This window comes from Durio zibethinus, chromosome 23 (genome assembly GCF_047325235.1).
Source record: "Durio zibethinus cultivar Kanyao isolate XHJ-2024 chromosome 23, ASM4732523v1, whole genome shotgun sequence".
In the NCBI taxonomy this organism is placed as follows: Eukaryota; Viridiplantae; Streptophyta; class Magnoliopsida; order Malvales; family Malvaceae; genus Durio; species Durio zibethinus.
In genome coordinates, this window is record NC_143184.1 from 1,805,509 (window position 1) to 1,825,926 (window position 20,418).

The 20,418-nt window shown below is 33.2% G+C and overlaps 1 protein-coding gene and 2 pseudogenes across 3 annotated transcripts; 2 read left to right on the top strand and 1 right to left on the bottom strand.

The window, feature by feature from the left end:
• Nucleotides 1–3,889: 3,889 nt before the first annotated feature.
• On the top strand, nucleotides 3,890–6,813 carry LOC111313873 (putative glycerol-3-phosphate acyltransferase 8). The gene is made up of 3 exons (XM_022914718.2): nucleotides 3,890–4,289; nucleotides 4,427–4,739; nucleotides 5,696–6,813. Exons 1-3 carry the CDS (start codon nucleotides 3,979–3,981, stop codon nucleotides 6,572–6,574), a joined length of 1,503 nt encoding a protein of 500 aa, XP_022770453.1. The 5' UTR covers nucleotides 3,890–3,978; the 3' UTR covers nucleotides 6,575–6,813.
• Nucleotides 6,814–6,889: 76 nt separating this feature from the next.
• Nucleotides 6,890–17,427, top strand: LOC111313874 (ascorbate transporter, chloroplastic-like; annotated as a pseudogene). Its single transcript, XR_016332321.1, has 11 exons — nucleotides 6,890–7,438; nucleotides 11,671–12,203; nucleotides 13,066–13,637; nucleotides 13,726–13,833; nucleotides 14,053–14,208; nucleotides 14,779–14,983; nucleotides 15,465–15,602; nucleotides 16,045–16,146; nucleotides 16,413–16,477; nucleotides 16,934–17,017; nucleotides 17,103–17,427. The product of XR_016332321.1 is annotated as an ascorbate transporter, chloroplastic-like (transcript).
• A 233-nt stretch (nucleotides 17,428–17,660) lies between these two features.
• LOC111313313 (cytochrome P450 86A8 pseudogene) lies at nucleotides 17,661–20,418 on the bottom strand (annotated as a pseudogene). The gene has a single exon (XR_016332320.1). The product of XR_016332320.1 is annotated as a cytochrome P450 86A8 pseudogene (transcript).

Genomic DNA, 20,418 nt, shown 5'->3' on the forward strand with positions numbered 1-20,418 from the left:
ATGTTTTGAGAGAAATTGAAATCATAAGAAAAGCACTGAGAATTAAGTCCTACCTGTCCTTTCAATTCCCCATTAATGACGAAATTCTTTTAGCGAATGAGCACTCCTGATCGGTGATCAATTCTCCTCTTTCACATAATCACGTAAGAAGAAGCTGTGAAAGTGGAGATGAAGACGGTAGTTCTTTCTCGTACCTTTATTTTCATTGAAGTTGTCCCTTCCATTATCTTTGATGTCTCCAATTCATTGGTATTGGCTTATCAAATCTACTTCCCATGGATGCATAGCAAAATCTAATCATCAATTTCAAAAAAGAAAAAAAAAATTTCACAAATGATTATGAAATGACATAATTCATTTTTCATTCGTTTTTCAAAAATAAACTCTTGAATTTTTATTTTTTTTTCTTATTTTTTTGGTTTTAGATTTAGATTACTTCTTCTTTCTCCCCCAATTTGAAGTCGTATGATTTTTTTCTTTTTTTTTTGAAAATTCTCAAATGATGAAACTGGTGAGATAAAATGGTTTTTGTTGCTTTTTGGTTGAGAGCGCTGGAAGAGAAAGACTCAAAGGAGACGCTTACATTAAATACAATGCTGACATGGATTCCAATTAGATGAAAATAACTTATTTATGAATAAAGTTTAAATGCACCCCATTTTGGGAATTAAGATTTTAAACTACCTTAGCTAAAGAAAAAACTCTCCATAAACCATTAATGAAACGTTTTAGTAGTTTTATCACTCCAATTTGCTTTCCAACATACATGCATGAACTGACTTATGGGCCTTAGCCTGTAAGGAACATTGGGTTTGACATACACGAACCCAAAAGCCACCCAGATTGAGTTTCATAGACAATATTTTCGGCTTGACGTGATTCAATTTTAGGGCTAAACTAAAATTTTGCTCATTTTTTCACTTATGCAAAGACAATTTTATGCAGTTTTTTTTTATTATTATTACATTATAAGAAAAAAATTTTAATACAAATAAAGAAAAAAAAAAGAGACTTGATTCAAAATCAAATCTTTGATGTGTTTGTCCAACTAAATATGTTAGTTAAATTAATTAATGTCAGTTTTAGTTTGGGTTACGAGTGTTTTAGAGGATGCATCTGCATAAACAATAGAACAGCAATTCTTTCAACTTCCAACTCAACCTCCGGAGTCCAAACCGAAGATTTACCCCATTATTTTCTCAATCATTGCCCATAGACAGGAACAGGACAGTTCAATTAAGGACTAAATAATATACTATTATTAGTAAATTATTTGAATTTAATTCAAATAAATTTTAAATTTAATTTATTATTATTAAATTGAGTTTGAACAATTTAATTTATCAAATAAATTTGAATCGAGTATTTTAATTTAAATAATTTACGATTTTAACGAAACTTTTAAATTTTAACATATTTTTATTATTTTTATTAAAAATAATTATTTTATTTTTATATATTAATTCGAATTCAAACACATAATTAAATTTAAAATCAAATATACAAATTAAACTTAATTTTTATTAAATAAATTTAATCAAATGAATTTGAATAATTTAAATTTTACCGTAAATCAAACATAAATTTAAAAATTAAAATTTAATTAAACTTAAATCAAATTTTAAATAATAAAATTTGAATCAAGGTAAAACTTAAACTTCTTATTGTGTTAATTCAATTGGGTTGAATTACACTGCCAACGCAACCAATAAATCAATGATCCAACCCAAATTGCACGGAACAAGTTGTTAGTCAAAATTGCATAAAAGCCATAAATAAGATGCCCAGATGGGCAACATTTTTCTGGTGAGGTTGTTGGGTCGCTGCCATTATTCCATCCTCCAGCCTCTGCATCTGGTGGATCACAGTTTCCACCCATAAATGCTTTTCAAATTAAATTGAAGACATTAGACACTTAGATTATTTTCTCTCTTCTTTTTTTTTTTTATTGGACAACATCCCAATACTTTAATATATGTTTTGGTTTTCGGATTTTGTGTCCATTAATAAGCGATGTGAACCATAAGATGTTGATGAAGAGTTTCCCGGTCGACAAATTAATTCTGAAACCGAAAATGCAGTTCCTAATAAAAACTGGGTCTTGCTTCTCTTGACATTGAAAACGAATGGTGAGAGACTTTTTTATTTTTTGATTTGACGTTCTAAAAGAAGAAAAACGTATGATATGAGTATTAATTCTAAATATCTAACATATAAAAATGTAATATCATTTTTTTATTACATCATAATAGTAAATTTTAAATACAAATAAAAATAAAATAAAATTTGATTCAAAATCAAGCTTTTAATGTACCCTCAAACATTTTTAGCTATTAAATCAAAGGTTCGTAGACCAATATTGTAAGACATTTGAATTTTAAACGTTATCAAAATAATCAATATTTTTCTATCAAGATCTTTGTCTTAAACATGTCTTTAATGCTGACATTTTTTTTTTGAAGTTTATAATCTATTTGAAAATTTTTTTTTTATCTTATTATATACTTAACTAAAAATAATATTACACATCTAAATTTTGATAAATTTATAATTTTTAAATATCAACTTTAATATTATAACAATTAATTCAAAAAATAATCAGCATCGTAGGGCTTAACTATACTTAGTTGGCAATTGGCTAGAAACGGGAAGAAGCAAGGAGGTTTCCGAAAGTCTTCTAAAATCCCATATTTTTCTACACGTAATCAATTTCCTTTTCTTTTTTAATAAATTAACTTTGAACGTGACGTTGTTACTTGGAGTAATGAGAACACATTGTAAGGCCACCTATAAAAACAGAAAACCCATTGAAACCCTTCAAAATTCTCCAACTACTCCAACTAAACCTTTGCCAAAGCAATCTTCAAAAAAATTATTAATTTTAAATTTTGTTAATAAGATTTATCCTACGTATTAACGTCATTCCTATTTCATGCATTTATTTTGCATATACTAACAATACATTAAATTGAAAAAAAATTAAATTATAAAGTTTCTAAAGAGTGTCTTAACGAGTAATTTGCAAGATTATTATATTAAAACTCATAAAAATAATTATCAAATACATTTAATATAAAAATATTATTATAAATAATATTTGAACTAATTCCACATAGCATCTTAAGAACATTTATTAACAAAATTTATAAATTCATTATTCATGAAAATTTATAAAAAATAAAAAATAAATTTGATTACTCATTCACGTGTCAGTCAATAATAAGTCGTTTTCACATATTAATTTCACCGTGTGGTTTTAAAATTTTACTACTTTGTTTTTTGTTTTGTTCATTGCTGAAACCATTGAACATGTTCACCCTAAAGCTCAAAGTTAATTCACGAAAGCAAAAGAACTTTCGCTTTTGTGTTGGTTGCAACAAACAAGATTTGAGCTTATCTTCTATGAGGAAATATATGTGAAATTGTTTGTTACATCGGGTCACCAATCTTTTATCTATAAGTATAGTATAGTATAATTTAAGAGTTGACTCATTTTCAATTTAATCATATTAATATATATTTTTTGTTACATTATGATGATAAAATTTTAATACAAATAAAAAATTATTTTATTTGAAATCAAATTTTTAATATTTTTTCAAATATTTTTAACCACTAAATTAAAAATTTAAAAACTAATCGTATCGATACACACTTAGGTCTTCAATATTTTCCAGCGACATACAGTTGAGCAGTAAGCAACAAAAATCCAAAATTTCAAAGTAATTAATTAATAAAAAATATATTTTTAAATGAAGCCTTATAGTCTTAAAAATAAAAGGGCATATTAGTCACTTCAGTTGAAGTCTGCGGCTCTGACTCGCCATGATGTCAGACCCGTTATCGTAATTTTCCACTCAATTGCCACATTTAAAACACAGCATTCCCTCTCATCCTTCCCTCCCCCAACGCTGTTTCTCCTAACCCTTTAAAAGGGCAGAGCAAAACAGAACAGTTAAAACAAAAAGAACAAGAAAAATGGCTCCACTGAAAGCGGCGCAAAGCTTTCCATCGATAACGGAATGCGACGGTTCTACGTACGAATCGATTGCCGCTGATCTCGATGGCACGCTTTTGATCTCTCGAAGCTCTTTTCCTTACTTCATGCTCGTCGCCGTGGAAGCGGGAAGCCTCTTTCGAGGTCTTATCCTTCTTCTCTCTCTGCCTCTGATAATTATTTCTTATCTCTTCGTTTCCGAAGCTATTGGTATCCAAATCCTCATTTTTATCTCCTTCGCTGGACTCAAGATCCGCGACATCGAGCTCGTCTCCCGCGCTGTTCTTCCCAGGTATAACAAGCAAAGAGAGAAGAAACTCGTTTCCTTTTGAAGATGGTCAAACTTTATTCTTAATTTCTTACTAAACTTTTTAAATACTTTCTGCTTAAGTTGCTAAGCATTTCTTTTTGGTTAATGATTTTGGATAGATTTTATGCTGCGAATGTGAGGAAGGAAAGTTTCGAAGTGTTTGACAGATGCAAGAGGAAGGTGGTGGTGACGGCGAATCCGACATTCATGGTTGAGCCGTTTGTGAAGGATTTTCTAGGTGGAGATAAGGTTTTGGGCACGGAGATTGAAGTGAACCCTAAAACAAAGAAGGCCACGGGGTTTGTCAAGAAGCCAGGGGTTTTAGTAGGAAAGTTGAAGAGATTGGCCATTTTCAAGGAGTTCGGTGATGAATCACCTGATCTTGGAATCGGAGACCGTGAATCTGATCACGATTTCATGTCAATTTGCAAGGTTTGCCTTCTTACTAATTACTAGTATTAATGCTTTTGAACAGTCTTCGTCGATTTCATGACTTTTATATTGATGGATGCTTAGTTCATAGATATCAAGGCCTGATTCATGAGTTTTGTCTTTTTCTCAGTCTTGAAAAGAATTGAGAAATCTTTTTTCATTAAGATAATAAGCCAGAGAAGTTTAGAAAATCATTAGATGGTATACAGTGAAGAGTTAACGTGGTAATCTTTCTAAACGTATTTAATTATATCATTAAATTCATGGTTGGTGTAAAGTTGATTATCTTGAGTTGCTTGTTGTTTTTATTAACTCCTTTAGATCACTCTAATTAAATTACCCTGTAGGAAATAGATATTAGCTATTTTGGTATATGAAATTGTTAATTATTAGATAGCCTAAACTGTTTGAAGTGAAAATGTAAGTGAAGTTGTTTGAGAAAAAAAAAAAATGAAAAAATGTAGTGAAGTTGCGGAGACCAAATAAAAATCGTTGAGGTTAGGTTAATGCATTGATTTCGATTGGACCCACAAAATTAACATCGCTCAACGCTCAACGGCCCACCAGCAACATTAGATGCTGGTCCATGCAAAAAAATTATGTACTTTTATGGCAAAGATAAATATATTATTAAATTTAATAATTTAAAATACAATATAATTATAAACTATAAAAGTGATATATGATAAAATTAAAAAAAATATTTTATGTTATTATATCACATGAATTATCATATAATAATTTTTGTATTTAATATAAAACAGACACAATACTCTAATTATTATTATGATCATGTAATAATCAAATTATATTATATTATTTAATGTTTAGGGATACGTTTCACTTGTTGTCCTCCCATGTCCTCGTCAACTTGTAGGGATAGTAATTAAATTTATGAATTTTGATGGAAAATTGGAAATAAATTGTAATAAATTATTGGTATCATATGTAAACAGGAGGGTTACATGGTGCACCCTAGTAAGTCAGCAACACCGGTACAACTGGATCGTTTAAAAAGCCGCATCATCTTTCATGATGGTCGCTTTGTTCAGCGCCCGGACCCACTCAATGCCTTAATCACTTATATTTGGCTGCCATTTGGCTTCATCCTATCCATCATTCGCGTTTACTTCAATCTACCTTTACCAGAGCGTATTGTACGCTACACATACGAAATGCTGGGTATCCACCTCGTGATCCGTGGGAAGAGACCTCCCCCACCATCTCCTGGGACTCCAGGTAACCTCTACGTCTGCAATCACCGTTCAGCTCTTGATCCAATTGTGATCGCCATCGCACTCGGACGCAAAGTTTCGTGTGTTACATACAGCGTAAGCCGTCTCTCGAGGTTCCTTTCCCCAATCCCAGCGATTGCTTTAACTCGTGATCGTGCGGCTGATGCTGCCCGAATTTCAGAATTATTACAAAAAGGTGATTTAGTGGTGTGTCCAGAGGGGACCACGTGCCGCGAGCAGTTCTTATTACGATTCAGTGCTTTGTTTGCAGAAATGAGCGATAGGATAGTGCCCGTGGCGGTCAATTGCAGGCAAAACATGTTTTATGGGACGACCGTGAGAGGGGTCAAATTTTGGGACCCTTATTTTTTCTTCATGAATCCTAGGCCAACATACGAGGTCACTTTCCTTGATCGATTGCCGGAGGAAATGACGGTGAAGGCCGGAGGGAAATCGGCTATTGAGGTGGCTAATCACGTGCAGAAGGTGCTGGGTGATGTCCTGGGGTTTGAGTGCACTGGATTGACAAGGAAGGATAAATATATGTTGCTTGGGGGAAATGATGGTAAGGTTGAATCGATTTACAATGCAAAGAAATAATTTCGGTTGTCGCATCTTGGTGTTGTGCTATGGGATTTTCTTAAAAACATTTGGATTTATAGAGTGAGGGGCTTAGTTACTATGTTATTTTTCTAAAGTCATCGTGGGAGGAACTAATTTGGGTTGAGATATTACTTAAAAAAAAAGTCTACAGGGTTTTATGGAGTATTTGTTAAATGTGTAATTGTTTAGACTTTCGGATATTTTTCATATAAATGTTGGTAACGTTTTATGGATTATTTACCATCGTCATGATGAAATTATATATGACAAATTTTAGTTGCTCCACTAGTAGGTAGGACAGAGCAAAACTCAATTAAAATTAAAAAAATCAAAAAATTATGAAAAATCGGTTTGGGTTAGTTGGGTTAGACGAATATCTCGATTATGATCTTGATTTAAATGATTAAAATGATCAATATTCAGGTTTAAAATTTGAAAACGAATAAATCAAAATATTCTATTTAAATAATTAAAAATAAAAATAAACACCTCTGTTGCATTTTTCCCGTTTTTCATTTGTAAGCCTAGCCCGCACACCCATTTTCTCTCTGAACATTTCGTGTATTGCCTCACTCTTACTGCCCCACACCCATCTTTTTCCCCAAACCCCAAACCCCAGTCACAGTCCGCCTCTCACAACTGTCACCAATCTCCAGAATAGATTCCCTTACTGCCTCACTTATTAGTCATCACAGATATAAGATTTGAGTCTTCACAGCTCACAATCACAAGCACCAACCGTCAATCCCCCTTGCCACTACTCAGCCGTTCGCCTTTCTCATCTTCCCCTTTGGCCATTTCAAGCTTCGGTAGTGGAACTTGGAAACCAGCAAACTTTCTAGTTCCAACCTTCAATCAAAGGTCAGTTGAAAATGGGCTATTGATATTTATTTTAGTTATTTTGTAACTTTAATAGTAATGTAGCAAGGTACATTCTTCGTGAAAGTAAAATTTCTCTTGTTGTTTACATATATAACTGAAAGAGCCTATATGGGGTTTCTTTCTTGTCACTGTTTGTGACTTTGCATATTTCTTTTAAAGTAGAAAATTAGGTAAAGTAATTAAAATCCATGAACTGGGTTTCAAAAACTTGGTAAACTAGAAGACATTCATTCTTTTTTTTTTTTTTTACTTCAATGACATCATGATTGCCTGATATCAAGGATTCTTCCCCTCCCCCCCCCCCCCAAATTCAGGAGGGTTGGCTATGGTAAATTGTTCATTTGTCAAAATTTTTGTTAGGCTTGATTCCTACATAAATTCTTCAATTTCCATGGTGTGCAATCTAATTTCTCCAATCCCTGAACTTAATACTATGTTCAGTTTCTTCAATAGTCATATTAGATGTGTTGAATTGATAATATTCCCAATTAATGTTTTTAGGGAATGATCTTGTCAAAACTGCAGCCAGCAGTATTAGTTAATTTCTGTGGTTATGGGTGCTTATTTATACTAGTTTTCTATTCAGGAATTCATGGCTCTGTTCTTGGTTTATTTGCTTTTCACAAACTGAGAACTGATATGCCAAGAGCTGAATATGAGTTGAGATTTTATCCCAGACTTAGTAATAGAGCATGTTGCAAATAAATCAAATATTTAGTTGCATTTTACAAGCGAAGGCCAGAACCGACTAATCCAAGAAAATCGACCTAGATCGATCAGCTTAATTTGGTTCAATTTTTAAAATTTTCTTTTTATATGGTTTTTATAGTAAATTAAGTAAGTTGAGTTGATTTTTTTATTTTTATGATCGAATTAACCGAAAAGATCGTTTGTTTTGCCTTACTAGTAGGCAGATGTTTCGAAGAAGATTTTTTTTTTCTTTGGTGAAAGAGTAGTTTTACATGAATGTTTTGCATAATTTTTTCCCCAAAATAATACTATAACAAAGTATTAATGTTACCAACAAAATATTAACTTAAATAACATGCATATTATATTCAAGTTTTATTGTACGGGGTTTGATTATTTAATTATTTTATAATTTATTCATCAATTATTCAATGATTATAATTTAATTATGATATTATAGACACTTTATTTTATTTGAGAAGAAAATGAGTTTCGATCAAAAATTGAACTTAATTGGGAAGCTTCGTGTCTAATAAGAAAAATTTTAATTTTAATTTGATTTATATATTATTTTGGTTTAATTTTACTTATTTTAAAAAGTAAAAAATAAAAAAGAAAATCCGATCAAGAAATCTGCAGACAATTAAAGTTTGAGATTTAAACAAATCTTTGACCACAATTAGGGTATGGATTAAAACCCAGAATCATGCAGTGATTAAAGGTGACAGATTTGATTTCCTGTTAATCAATCAAACCCTATACAAATCTGAAAGATTTTATTTTTTTTAATTAATGAAATCCCTAAAATTTTTGAAAAAAAAAACTTATAAATCGTACCCAAAAACACACATAACGGGGGTGGCTTTGGATATGTTCTAGGTTTTTTAGAGTTTTTTTTTTTTTAAACCAAGTTTTTCTAGGATTACAGAGAGTTTTTGGTTTATGGGTTGGGAGTTTTTAATTTGAAATCTTGTGTTGAATTTCCAAGGATGGTTCGAGTTTGGGTTTGCAGAGACTTTTTTGGGATTTTTTTTAGTTTTTTACTTTTCTAAATAATTCTAGGTTATGTGCTTTGGTAGTTGATTTTTTTTTTGTTAGAATTCTGTAATTATGATTTTTGGAAGAACTGTTTTGATTCTATGTTAGTTTTAGGATTTCTGGAAAATTCTAGGTTTAAGTGTAAATCTAAGTAAATCTGGGTTTTTAAGTTGGTGAAGCTCACGGCGACTGAAAGGTTTTTGCGATGGTCGGGTTATGGTTCATCAAATTTTTAAAAAATTTTGAAGTTTTCGGCAGCCGATTGAATTTCTCAGCTTTGGAAACTGAATTTTTGGTCGAAGATTGGGAAATTTTGAATTTATCAGTTGAGATATTTTAGAAAGAAGGCAAAGCAAAAGAGCTAGAAAGAGAGAGCTCAAACAAATTGCGGAAAAAGTTGAAATTTGGGTTTTTATACCCATAGAAGACGACATTATTTTGACAAAGGGGTTGACCCGTCCCAACTCGGTTGATTTGCGTGCAGTTCTGACCCGAGCGTCAGTTTTTTTTTTTGTTAATTTTATTTTTTATATATTATTTTTTACATTTATATTTTAATATTTATTATGTTAAACGGCTGATTAAATTAAAATGGTGAGAAAAGAAAAAAAATTTCGGCATGATATTTTTATGAATTTAATATATTTCCATAACTTTGTTTTTATATATAACTAATTGCATGTTTTCTTATTTGTTAAATATATTTTGCATAATTACATGATAATTAATATATTTGCATGATTATATTATTTTTGTATAATTATTATTATTGCATGATATATTATATTTTATTACATGATAATTTTTGCATTAAAATTTATTTATTTATTTTATTTGAGTTTTTTTTATCTAAAAAAAAGAGTTTTCAAAAAATAAAAAAATGTTTTTCAATATTATTGCATTATTGGAGGATTTAAATATTGAGTTAAGTCTTTTTAAATTATTAAAAAATTTAATGAATTTTTTTAAAAAATGTTTTTTACACAAAATACTACCAATAGATTGAATAACGAAAAATTTTATTAATAGATTGGAAGATATTTATGATTATAAATTTAGTTTATAGATTTTATTTCTAAGAGTAAAATAAAAAAATTTTGATGATAGAACCTTTTAAGAGTGAAACATTAATCTTCATAAATACTTTGATGTGATAAAATTATCTTAAATTATTACAAAATTATTACAATAATTTTAAGATCAATTTTTAATATTAAATATTATGATAAATCATGAATATAGTTAAAACTTAAATAATTTGAAATCAAACTAATATTATCTTTTAGATGAATGTTATAAGAGTATTATAATTTTCTTCATACGTAATATTATTTTCAAACTTAAAATCTGGTTACTATTTGAAAATATTTAAGTCAACTTAGTTACTCTTTAAATGAAATAAATTCAATTAAATGATTGATTGTATTTTAATACAAAAAATTATTAATGACTTCTTTAAGTTTATATCTAACGATAAATTCATAAATTTATACGTTTTGATTGATATAATAATTAATTATTCAATAACAATAACTTAATTATGATATAATAATTGATTATTTAATCATTATTAAATACAATATTTAATTATGAATACAATTTAAAAACTATGAATATTAAATAAAATTTTAAATTTACGAATTCATGATAATTTGAATGTATAGTGCTCTTTAAATAAATTAAGTAAATCAAGATTAAGAAGTTGAAAGATTAAATTAAAAATAAAAAAAAATCGTGTACTAGTATTTATATTACTAATTATTTTAAGAGAGGATAATTAAATTCGGAGTACAAGGATTTAAAGTCAATCCATCAATGTGTTTGTCGGTCCACAGTCCACACCTTTCATTATACACAGTGTTGAGATTCGACAAAATTAATGATTACGGGCTTTTTGAGTATTATTATTGTCGTTGAAAAAAAATTTAGGTTAAAAAAGACTGTTTAAAAAATATAATTAAAAATTTTATATCTTTGATATATTATAAAAAAGTATTATAAATAATTAAAATGTTTAAAAATATGTAAAAATAATTAAATATTAAAAATATAAAAATAATAAACTAATTTTTATCACGAATATATTTTTTTAATACAAAACACCTCTTGAAGTATTTTTTTTATTTGAGTTAGAAATTTAAATTTTTAAAATAAAAAATTAATTTTTAAAAATATAATATTTAAATTAAATTAAAATTTAAATAAAAATTACTTTTAACAACGATGCTACCTGAAGCCTTAATAATTTGCAGATTCTAGATTGTACAGAATGCAGAGAATATGAAAAAAGAAAAAAAAAAAGAACATAAAAAAAAATAATTTTGGCAACAAAAAAGCATTTTAGCAAAATTTTTGGCAAAATTTAAGTAATACACAAAGTGAGATTTTTCACCTTTTTTTAACATTTTCCAGTTGTCACGATATAAATGTTCCACGTGTTATTTTTAAAAATAAAAAATTAATTACCGAGAATATCTTTTCAGGACCCTTCCCGGCGACCTTCCGTCGGAACGCAAAGTATTTCGGCGATGTGGAGGCCCTTCTCGTTAAGCACGGTTAACATTTCCCCATCCAAATTCCCAGAACACTCATTTTCAAACCACTTATTTACCATCTCTACCTCACAAATCCCACCGTTATTTCGACTTGCATGAGGGGTATTTCCCTCACCCCGTCGTTTCCTTTTGCGGACCATTCATCTCCCAGAGGATGTATGCGACGTGTCATACTATCGGCCCTCCTTTGCTTCGCTATATGAAAACCGCTGAGATTTTTCCCCCTCTGAAAAAAAAAAAAAAGAAAACGAAACCTCTGTTTATCCGTTTCAGCGCCAGAGGACGTTGGCACCAAGAGCTAAACAAGGTGTCGTTTCCTAGATTTTTGAGATTTCGTTTTGAACTGAAATGGTATAATTAGCTCTTTAGCTCCAAATCCTTGCACTGTAAACCTTGTACTTCATCAATGGCTAACGGCGGTCTGATTTCCAACCGGAATTTCGGTTCTTTTAGCGGTTAAGGTATTTTTTTCACTTCCTTTTTTGAGTAGCAATCTTGTTTGGAGATGATTTTAATAGTTGTTTGAGCTTAATATTTAGCTGCATTTTTTAAATTTTCATTTTCTCGTGGATTCATTATCTGCTTTTTTTTCCCTAATTTCTTGGCTTTTGGTTAGAATTTTTTTCCTTAAGAGGCATCATTTTTTATACAGAAATTTTTTTGAAGTATATTCTCTTTGGACTTGAATTTTACTTCGAAGTGGATAAGAGTAACTTAGATTCCGTAAAATCATTGAAATTTAGATGAAAATTTGATTGCATGCTGTATTCCTATTTAATTTTGTATTCCAAAGTTCAAGTGTGGAGTTGATAAATGATGTTGCTATTAGATTGCTTTGAACATTTTGTTTTGCTGATGAATTTAGTGATTTACTTGATATTAATTGATGGATGAAGAAGGGATAGTTTCAGTTTTTGATATTTTCATTTTTAATTTTTCTGTAAAGTCTTCTAGGTTTGTTTTGTAAAGCTGGAATATACTTAAATTGGGATTTCAATTGGTTTATAGTTTTGTTGGATATGGGGTTAGTGTGGATTGTCCGGTAAAAGTTCTTTACTGGTCATAAGCTTTGGGGAATCCGCCTTGTCTGCATAGTCCCATGATTCCTCTGTCTATCCCAAACGTGTATTATATGCAACCACTCTAATTTGGATTTTAGTTAATTTACTTCTTCCATTTGGCGATTCCTTAATAGGTTCATTGTCCATATTATATCAATTTCTATGCTAAATTAGCCTAGAAATGAAGCATCCCTTACATCGCGAATATCTCCATGATTTGTTAGTTCAGATGCGAGTAGTAGTATAACTATGATAATGGCAGGTAAAGTAAGTAGAGGAGAGTGAGCTATCTTGCTTCAAAGGGGAGAGAGATCAGCCATTGTTGTTGTGCATGGGAACATGTTTTATGGAAAGTTATGGAGTCAAACAGCAAATGCTTTTGTATCTGGATACTCATATGGCCCATTTCTTCAGACTACTATTCATTTAGATGAAAACACTTTGAAACCTGTATCAATTTCTCCTAATGGCAGACAACTTATTTCTTCAATGTCATTGTGCCATTTTGAGAAGTCTCAAAGTGTTTATCCACAACAAAGAAGTAGTGGAAGTTTTGGATGCTATTATTTTTCAACTCCATCGCCTGGCAATTGGCTTGAGCCAGGTGACAAGGATAGAACAAGAAAAAACAGGACTTGTTCTTATTATAAATCTGAGGAGTATGACATAACAGAAGTGAAGGTGGACTCTTTGCCATCGCCAGATGGAATCAATGAAGCTGTTCTAGTTGAAGGAGATATGCAGGAAGCAGTCCCCTGGTGGCAGAATTTTCCAAAACGCTGGGTTATTGTACTGTTCTGTTTTGCAGCATTTCTGTTATGCAACATGGACTGTGTGAGTAATTCTCTTCATGAACAGTAGCACTGCAATACTTCTCTACATGCATGCTGACAGAGCTTTGTGTTATATATGCCTTTTGCAGGTCAACACGAGCATTGCAATACTTCCCATGTCAAAAGAGTTTAACTGGAACAGTGCAACAGTTGGTTTGATTCAGTCCTCTTTTTTCTGGGGCTACCTGCTCACTCAAGTCCGGTTCAAATATGCTATAATATGCAAAATTATTTAGTTTCTATTGAGGATGTTTACTACATCAGCATATTATGTGTCAAGCTTTTAGTTTTTATACATATTTGGATCTTCTAAGTTTGCTGCATACTTTAACATCTACATGATTTTCAATTCAGTGTTTGTTGATGCTTGAAATTCTTCTAATCTTTTTAATTTGATCTTTTCTTTTGGCATACAGAGTCTTGAAGGCATATGGGCAGATAAAATTGGTGGAAAGCTAGTCCTGGGTTTTGGAGTTGTCTGGTGGTCAGTAGCTACAATTTTGACACCTATTGCTGCGAGAATTGGACTTCCATTTTTGCTTATTATGCGAGCTTTTATGGGAATCGGCAAGGTTGGCTCTGCTTTTCTAGTTGGTTTTTAATTTTTATCCTGTATTGGCCTGCGGTTATTTACCTAACTAACTCCAAAATTAATCACATGCTTACTGAAGCAGCCTTTTTTTGTTCTGTAGAAATTAACGTTAACTAACATATGAGTTGGAAGTAGATGAAAGAATGACAGAAAAAGAAAAATAGACATTCTCATCAAGTTTAATGGATTGGAGTTTTATACTATTAAACTCCATAAAATTTTCGTTTTGTTATAATTACATTCATTCATATTTGATCTGGCCTCTGTCAATGCTTCCTTATTCACTGTGAGGTCAAAACAAACTGAACCTGTTCATACCACGGTCCTTTGAGACATGTTAGAAGGCCAGCCGTTTCTGCTCCCATTATTACCAAGAAGTTTTTGACTACCAATTTTACTTTTTTCACAATGGATCACCACAATTTAAATAAGTAGGTTTTGATATTCTTTGTATAAAAGAAGTGAATAAATTAATGTACTTGCATTTGGATATCATTCCTTGGTACTCTCTTTGAATGTTCTTTCTGCCTCATTTATGGTTGCTTCTCAGGCATATAGCTCCCCAAAGGAAGACCCAGAGCTTAGTAAAGAAGAAAAGAAACTAATCATGGGAGGCAGATTATCAAAGGAACCTGTTAAGGTCATTCCATGGCAATTAATATTATCAAAATCCCCTGTTTGGGCTAATCTCTCACTTCTGCCATAATTGGGGAACTTTTATTCTCTTGACATGGATGCCTACATACTACAATCAGGTATTTGAATTAGTTCAATGCACAATGTCAACTTTACAGTTGACATTGACTCCAGGACACACTTTTCATTTGCTTCACATTTTCACTTGCATTTGCAATCTTCTTTTATCTAAATGTCAGATGTTGGCTCCGACTTGTGTTAATGTGAAGAGAACTGGCAGGCTCTGCTTAGCACTTGTTGCCTTGGTGGCTATGAGGCATGCAATTTATATGGCTCCTCACTTCTGTGCAGGCTGTATTTCTGTTGCAGCCCATGCCTTTCCATGGCATACTCCTTAACCTGCCAGAAAAGCATGCCAGCAGTGCTAGGGATTAGATTTACTGATCATTAATTGCTGAATTTCTCACTATTGTTGCTTAGCTCTCTTACCTTTAACCTTTTCTAAATCTAAGCCAGCAACTGGAAAATTATATTTGAATCTCAATTTTTCCTTTTCCTTTTTTTTTTTCCTGATAGCCAATCTCATGTTGGTTCTCACAGGTTTTGAAGTTCAACCTCACTCAATCTGGACTATTATGTGTATTGCCATGGTTGACTATGGCTGCCTTTGCAAATATAGGAGGATGGATCGCAGACACACTCGTGAGTAAAGGTCTTTCCATAACAGCAGTTTGGAAGGTAAGGATTAATTCTTCTTCGATTCTTAAAATTTGATTTATTTCAAAGGGTTATTAAATGCTTGAGAGTGTACCAACTTCTGGCATTTAATTAATTACTCAGGTTCTAACACTTCCAATTCTTATTTAAATTCAATCCCCATTTCGTCTTTTCTGTATGCATCAAGCCCTCATGATATCACAACCAACTTGTACCATATTAAAAATTTTATAAATACAAAAGTTAACTTGATTAATTGAGTGAACATGAAAGCACACGCATGAGTCTGCATTTTTATATATACAATGAAAGTCTTACATGGCATTTAGACCTGACATTCTTCCAAGATGAGATGAAAGAAATTTACTAGTCCAGCAAAAATGTTGATGGAATGATGGTAACGCTGCTTACTTGATTCATACTTCTTTTATATAATCATGTCTGAAACCTATTAATTTTTCAGATCATGCAGTCAATAGGTTTTCTGGGGCCGGCTTTCTTCCTTACACAGCTAAGCCATGTCAGGACACCTGCTTTGGCAGTGCTGTGCATGGCACGTAGTCAGGTATCATGTTGTTTGATTTCAGTTTCACCTGAGCTTTGAATTCCTACAATCTCATATTTTTATTCCTCCCCAATTATGAACTTCTTATCCACCTAAACTTCCCTTTAGTATATATAAAACCAGAGAACACAGCAAACTCCTGTCTATCTACAATGAACTCATGTCTTAGGTGTTTGGCTTATATCAAGGTTATAAAATCAGATGCAACTAACTAATTTGCCAACTCTGGCAGAGATATTGATCCATAAATGCTTTTTTCTTGACAGGGATCTGATGCATTCTCTCAGTCTGGTCTTTATTCCAACACCAAGACATTGGCCCACGCTATGCTGTGAGTTTTTTTTTTTTTAGCTTTTTTTAATACGGTAGAGCAATGCATAACTACAGGAGATGTCACATGTGATTATGATATCTCAGTACTTTTCTGCTCCGACTGTACTTGTGATATATTAGTATTTTTGTAAAAATGCGAAAGATGGAAGCAACCCTTCCAAACACTTATAGCGCAATCATTGGTAGAATCAGTTTGATGTGTCCATAAAGAGCTAGAACCAATAACAACCGATTGATTATTGGAATTATGATCACCCTCAAGGCTCAAGATAAATAAAATTATTTAGGCTTATGATCACCCTCAAGGCATAAGAAAAATATTAATATTTAGTATTTTGCTGGAAGAGAAATTCTCTATGTGGTTCACTTTAAATAATTTCCTTAATCAACAATGTTTCTTGTCTCCAATGATATTTTTCTTTTTCTGAAAGTAAGCTGGTATTGTCAATCACAGGGAGTTCTATTAGGAATGTTAAACACAGCCGAGTGCTGGCTGGTGTTTTTGGTACAGCTGCTACTGGCTACATACTCCAGCGAGGTATGACTGAATCTATGCTCAGCTTACCTCCACGTTGATTTTATTCTTGAATTCCTCGTATCAAGTTTATTATTCACATCTGCAGGCTCCTGGAATGATGTGTTTAAGGTGTCAGTCGTCTTATACATCATAGGCACTTTAGTATGGAACTTATTTTCAACCGGAGAGAAGGTTCTGGACTAGGAAAATTCTATTCGATTAAGAAGCCAACACAACTAAAGAACAACTTTTGAAAGTAATAGGTGCACGCATGCCAAGGTGAGTGATCGAAACTCAGCTGAAACCAGCTAAGTGCCATAGTTAAAAGCTTTTTTTTTTTCCCCAACTTGTAATGCCCCGCTGTACTTCACACACACATTTGAGTTAGCTGGAAAATTGTTTTTCAGGCCGAAGTTCCTTCTTTGGTTTCATTTATGTGTTTTTTAGTGTATGACTTTATGGGTGATATTTGTACCAACCCATGGAACATCATTACCCATACAATGCTCACAGATCATAATTCATATGTAACTTCCTAAAGACCTAAACGAGACTTTCATACGAATTTCAAGTTTGTTTTAAACATGCGTGGTACTCGCTGTGCTTTGAACTTTCAAGTAAAACCATATTATTTTGCCTGACGATCCTAATGTATTACTGGCGCTAAATCCGGCAACATGCGTCGATAATATGGCGGGCCTCATCGCATTGTAGGAGAGGCAAAAGTCATTCTTAGCAACCCTTCAATGGATCATTGACGCAATAATTAGAAGTTTGGTGCATCCATTTAGTACTTATGAACCTTTCGTAGGAAAGGTTTTGGGCAACGCTTAAGGGGAGATGAGGGACTGCTAGGGCCTAGAAGAGGCTAATACTGTTCCCCCCAGTTCAGAAATTAATGACCAGGAGATATAACCCGGAGGATTTCTATGTGCCTGTCTAAGAACAATCATGATCATTCTAAGTATGAATTCAATCATCAGTCAACGATATTATTCAAAGTAAATTAACTTAATTGAATCATGATTCACATGTCCAATATTTTGATATCGTATAATACGAACAAACAAGAAGATAAAAGAATTTTATAAATAATTTCAGAAGGGGAAAGCAATAGTAAAATATTAAATTGTAAAATAAATACCTCTCTCTCTCTCGTATGAATGTTGAAGCTTATAACCTCCTCCATGAATTAATTAACCTTGTCCTTTCCACTCCCATAACCCATTCATCCGTGAGCAAGATAAACTCAATGGAAACCGGCCCCCGCTCCCATCCCCACTTACACGAAATTGAAAAATTAACCAAAAGAATTGAACTTTGCCTCCCCCCCCTCACGCGCCTTCCCTATCATCAGTTTCACCACCAACACCATGCCTTAAATATCCTCCAACCACGTCTCTCTCCACACTAACAATCACAACTTACCATTGCATTTACCCTGCGGTTTCTCTTCACCAATAATCTTTTCAACAAATGCTTCCAAATCTCTCTCATGCACGTTTACTTTAAACCCATATTTCATGAACAAAGTCAGTGACATCTTCTGCTCCACCTTATGGCCAGCCACCAACGTCAGCTTATGCCTCAACAGCGCCGCCGCTGCCACCGACTTCATTTGAAGATAAGCCAAGCCCTTTCCCAAACATATTCTTGGCCCAGCATTGAATGCCACGAATTTATAAGAGTCGTGCTTGATAAATTCCTTCCCATCAGCTGATAACCACCTCTCGGGACGAAAATCAAGGCAATCATCACCCCAAGTTGACCTCATTCTCCCTACTGAATATATTGAATACGTCACCGAGGAACCTGCCGGAACAAATGTTCCGTCCGGAAACACGTCATCAGACACCACATGCTTTGAATCCTCCGGCACCGAAGGGTATAGCCTTAGGGTTTCTGATATGCTGCCTTCAAATATATCAATCGGTCAACTTCTTCGAAACCTAAGGGCTCATCAAGCCACGTTGATGTGTCAACGCCTCGTGTTTCGATTAGGACGGTGCAGATTTCACGTAGGATTTTCTCTTCAACTGTTGGGTGTTGGTTGACGAGCCAGAAAAACCAGCTGAGAGCAACGGCTGAAGTGTCTCGTCCAGCTAGGATAAAATTGAGTGCCACGTGTTGGAGAAACTCGTCCGAGTAGGATTCTTTTTTCCTCATGAATCTTGTGAGCAAATCGTCGTGTGATTTCCGATCTTTTTGTTGACTCAGCAATTCTTGCTTACGTGCATTGATGACATCAGATAAATACTCGTTCATGTGAACCAGGCTTCGGCTCAGACTCACTTCTAACCCAAGCCGAAGACATTTCTTAATCTTCCATAAAATCTCTGGCAAAATAAACCTTTGAAGAGAGGCTTCCGTGGCTCGGTCAAAAGCTGAAGCGAAACGGTTCTCCGGAAACCCTTGGGCGCATGTTTGTGGGTCCTTTCCAAAAGCTAACCCACAAATGTTATCAAAGGTGAGCCGAAGCAATACGTCTTGTAGATCAACTGGTTCGCCTTTGTTTTGAGCTTTCTCAAGAATGGGGCAGAACCGGAACTTGATAGCTCTATTGACCCATCGAGCCATGGCTTGACGAAGAGTCCTGGTGGTGAACTCCAGAGCCGCAGTCCTCCTTTGGAAGACCACGTGTCACCATCGGAGTTGAAGATGCCTTCACCAAGCAGATCATGGAACACGGCTTGCCAAGTGGGACCTTTGGGGTAATTGTCGAAACGGGTCTTGAGGATGTGCTCCAAATTCCTGGGATCGCACGTGACCGTCACGAGACCTTGTTTCCGGGCCAAGAAAGGAATGGCACAAATGCAGGTCTGGTACGTTCCGCCGCACGCGCGGAGGTTGTCGGAGATCCAGTCATGCATACGATCACAGTTCTCGATTAAACCTGGAAGACTACCCAATAGAGGCCAGACACGTGGACCACGTAGAGACCGTGAGATGAACGTGAACCACAGTAGGTAAGCGGTGATGGCCGCCAAAAGGAGCAAAGCAGTCGATATGTCCATTGGTATAACTATAACAAAACAACCCCTCGTACTCCAAAAATTTTCTCGAGGAAAAAAAAACCTTTATTTTTCTCAGGAAAGTTTAAAAGAACTTACCTCAAAAAGGGTATTATTCAGAAAAGAAATGTGGAAAGTTGAAAACCTAAATGATACATTTTTGCATGAAAAAATGAGGGATTTTCATTAGTTTTGTATGTTACGTACGTGAAAGCTGCTTCATCAGGAAAAGAAAATGGAGGGTTAAGGAAGATCTGAAAAAGAGAATGAAATGAAGCAGCAAGAAAAAAAAAAAAAAAAAAAGGAAGAAAAGAGGAGAGTGATAGTACAAAATGGAGTATTGAAAGAGGATTTATAGGTGAAATATAAAAACACAGCAATTATTAAGGACAACAGACTGTTTATCTTGAA

Bases quoted from the DNA above. Each gene is read 5' to 3' on its own strand.
- LOC111313873 (XM_022914718.2), top strand. From the start codon at position 3,979: ATGGCTCCACTGAAAGCGGCGCAAAGCTTTCCATCGATAACGGAATGC. The intron at 4,290-4,426 runs GTATAACAAGCA...GATTTTGGATAG, and splicing joins TCCCGCGCTGTTCTTCCCAG to ATTTTATGCTGCGAATGTGA. The intron at 4,740-5,695 runs GTTTGCCTTCTT...ATATGTAAACAG, and splicing joins ATTTCATGTCAATTTGCAAG to GAGGGTTACATGGTGCACCC.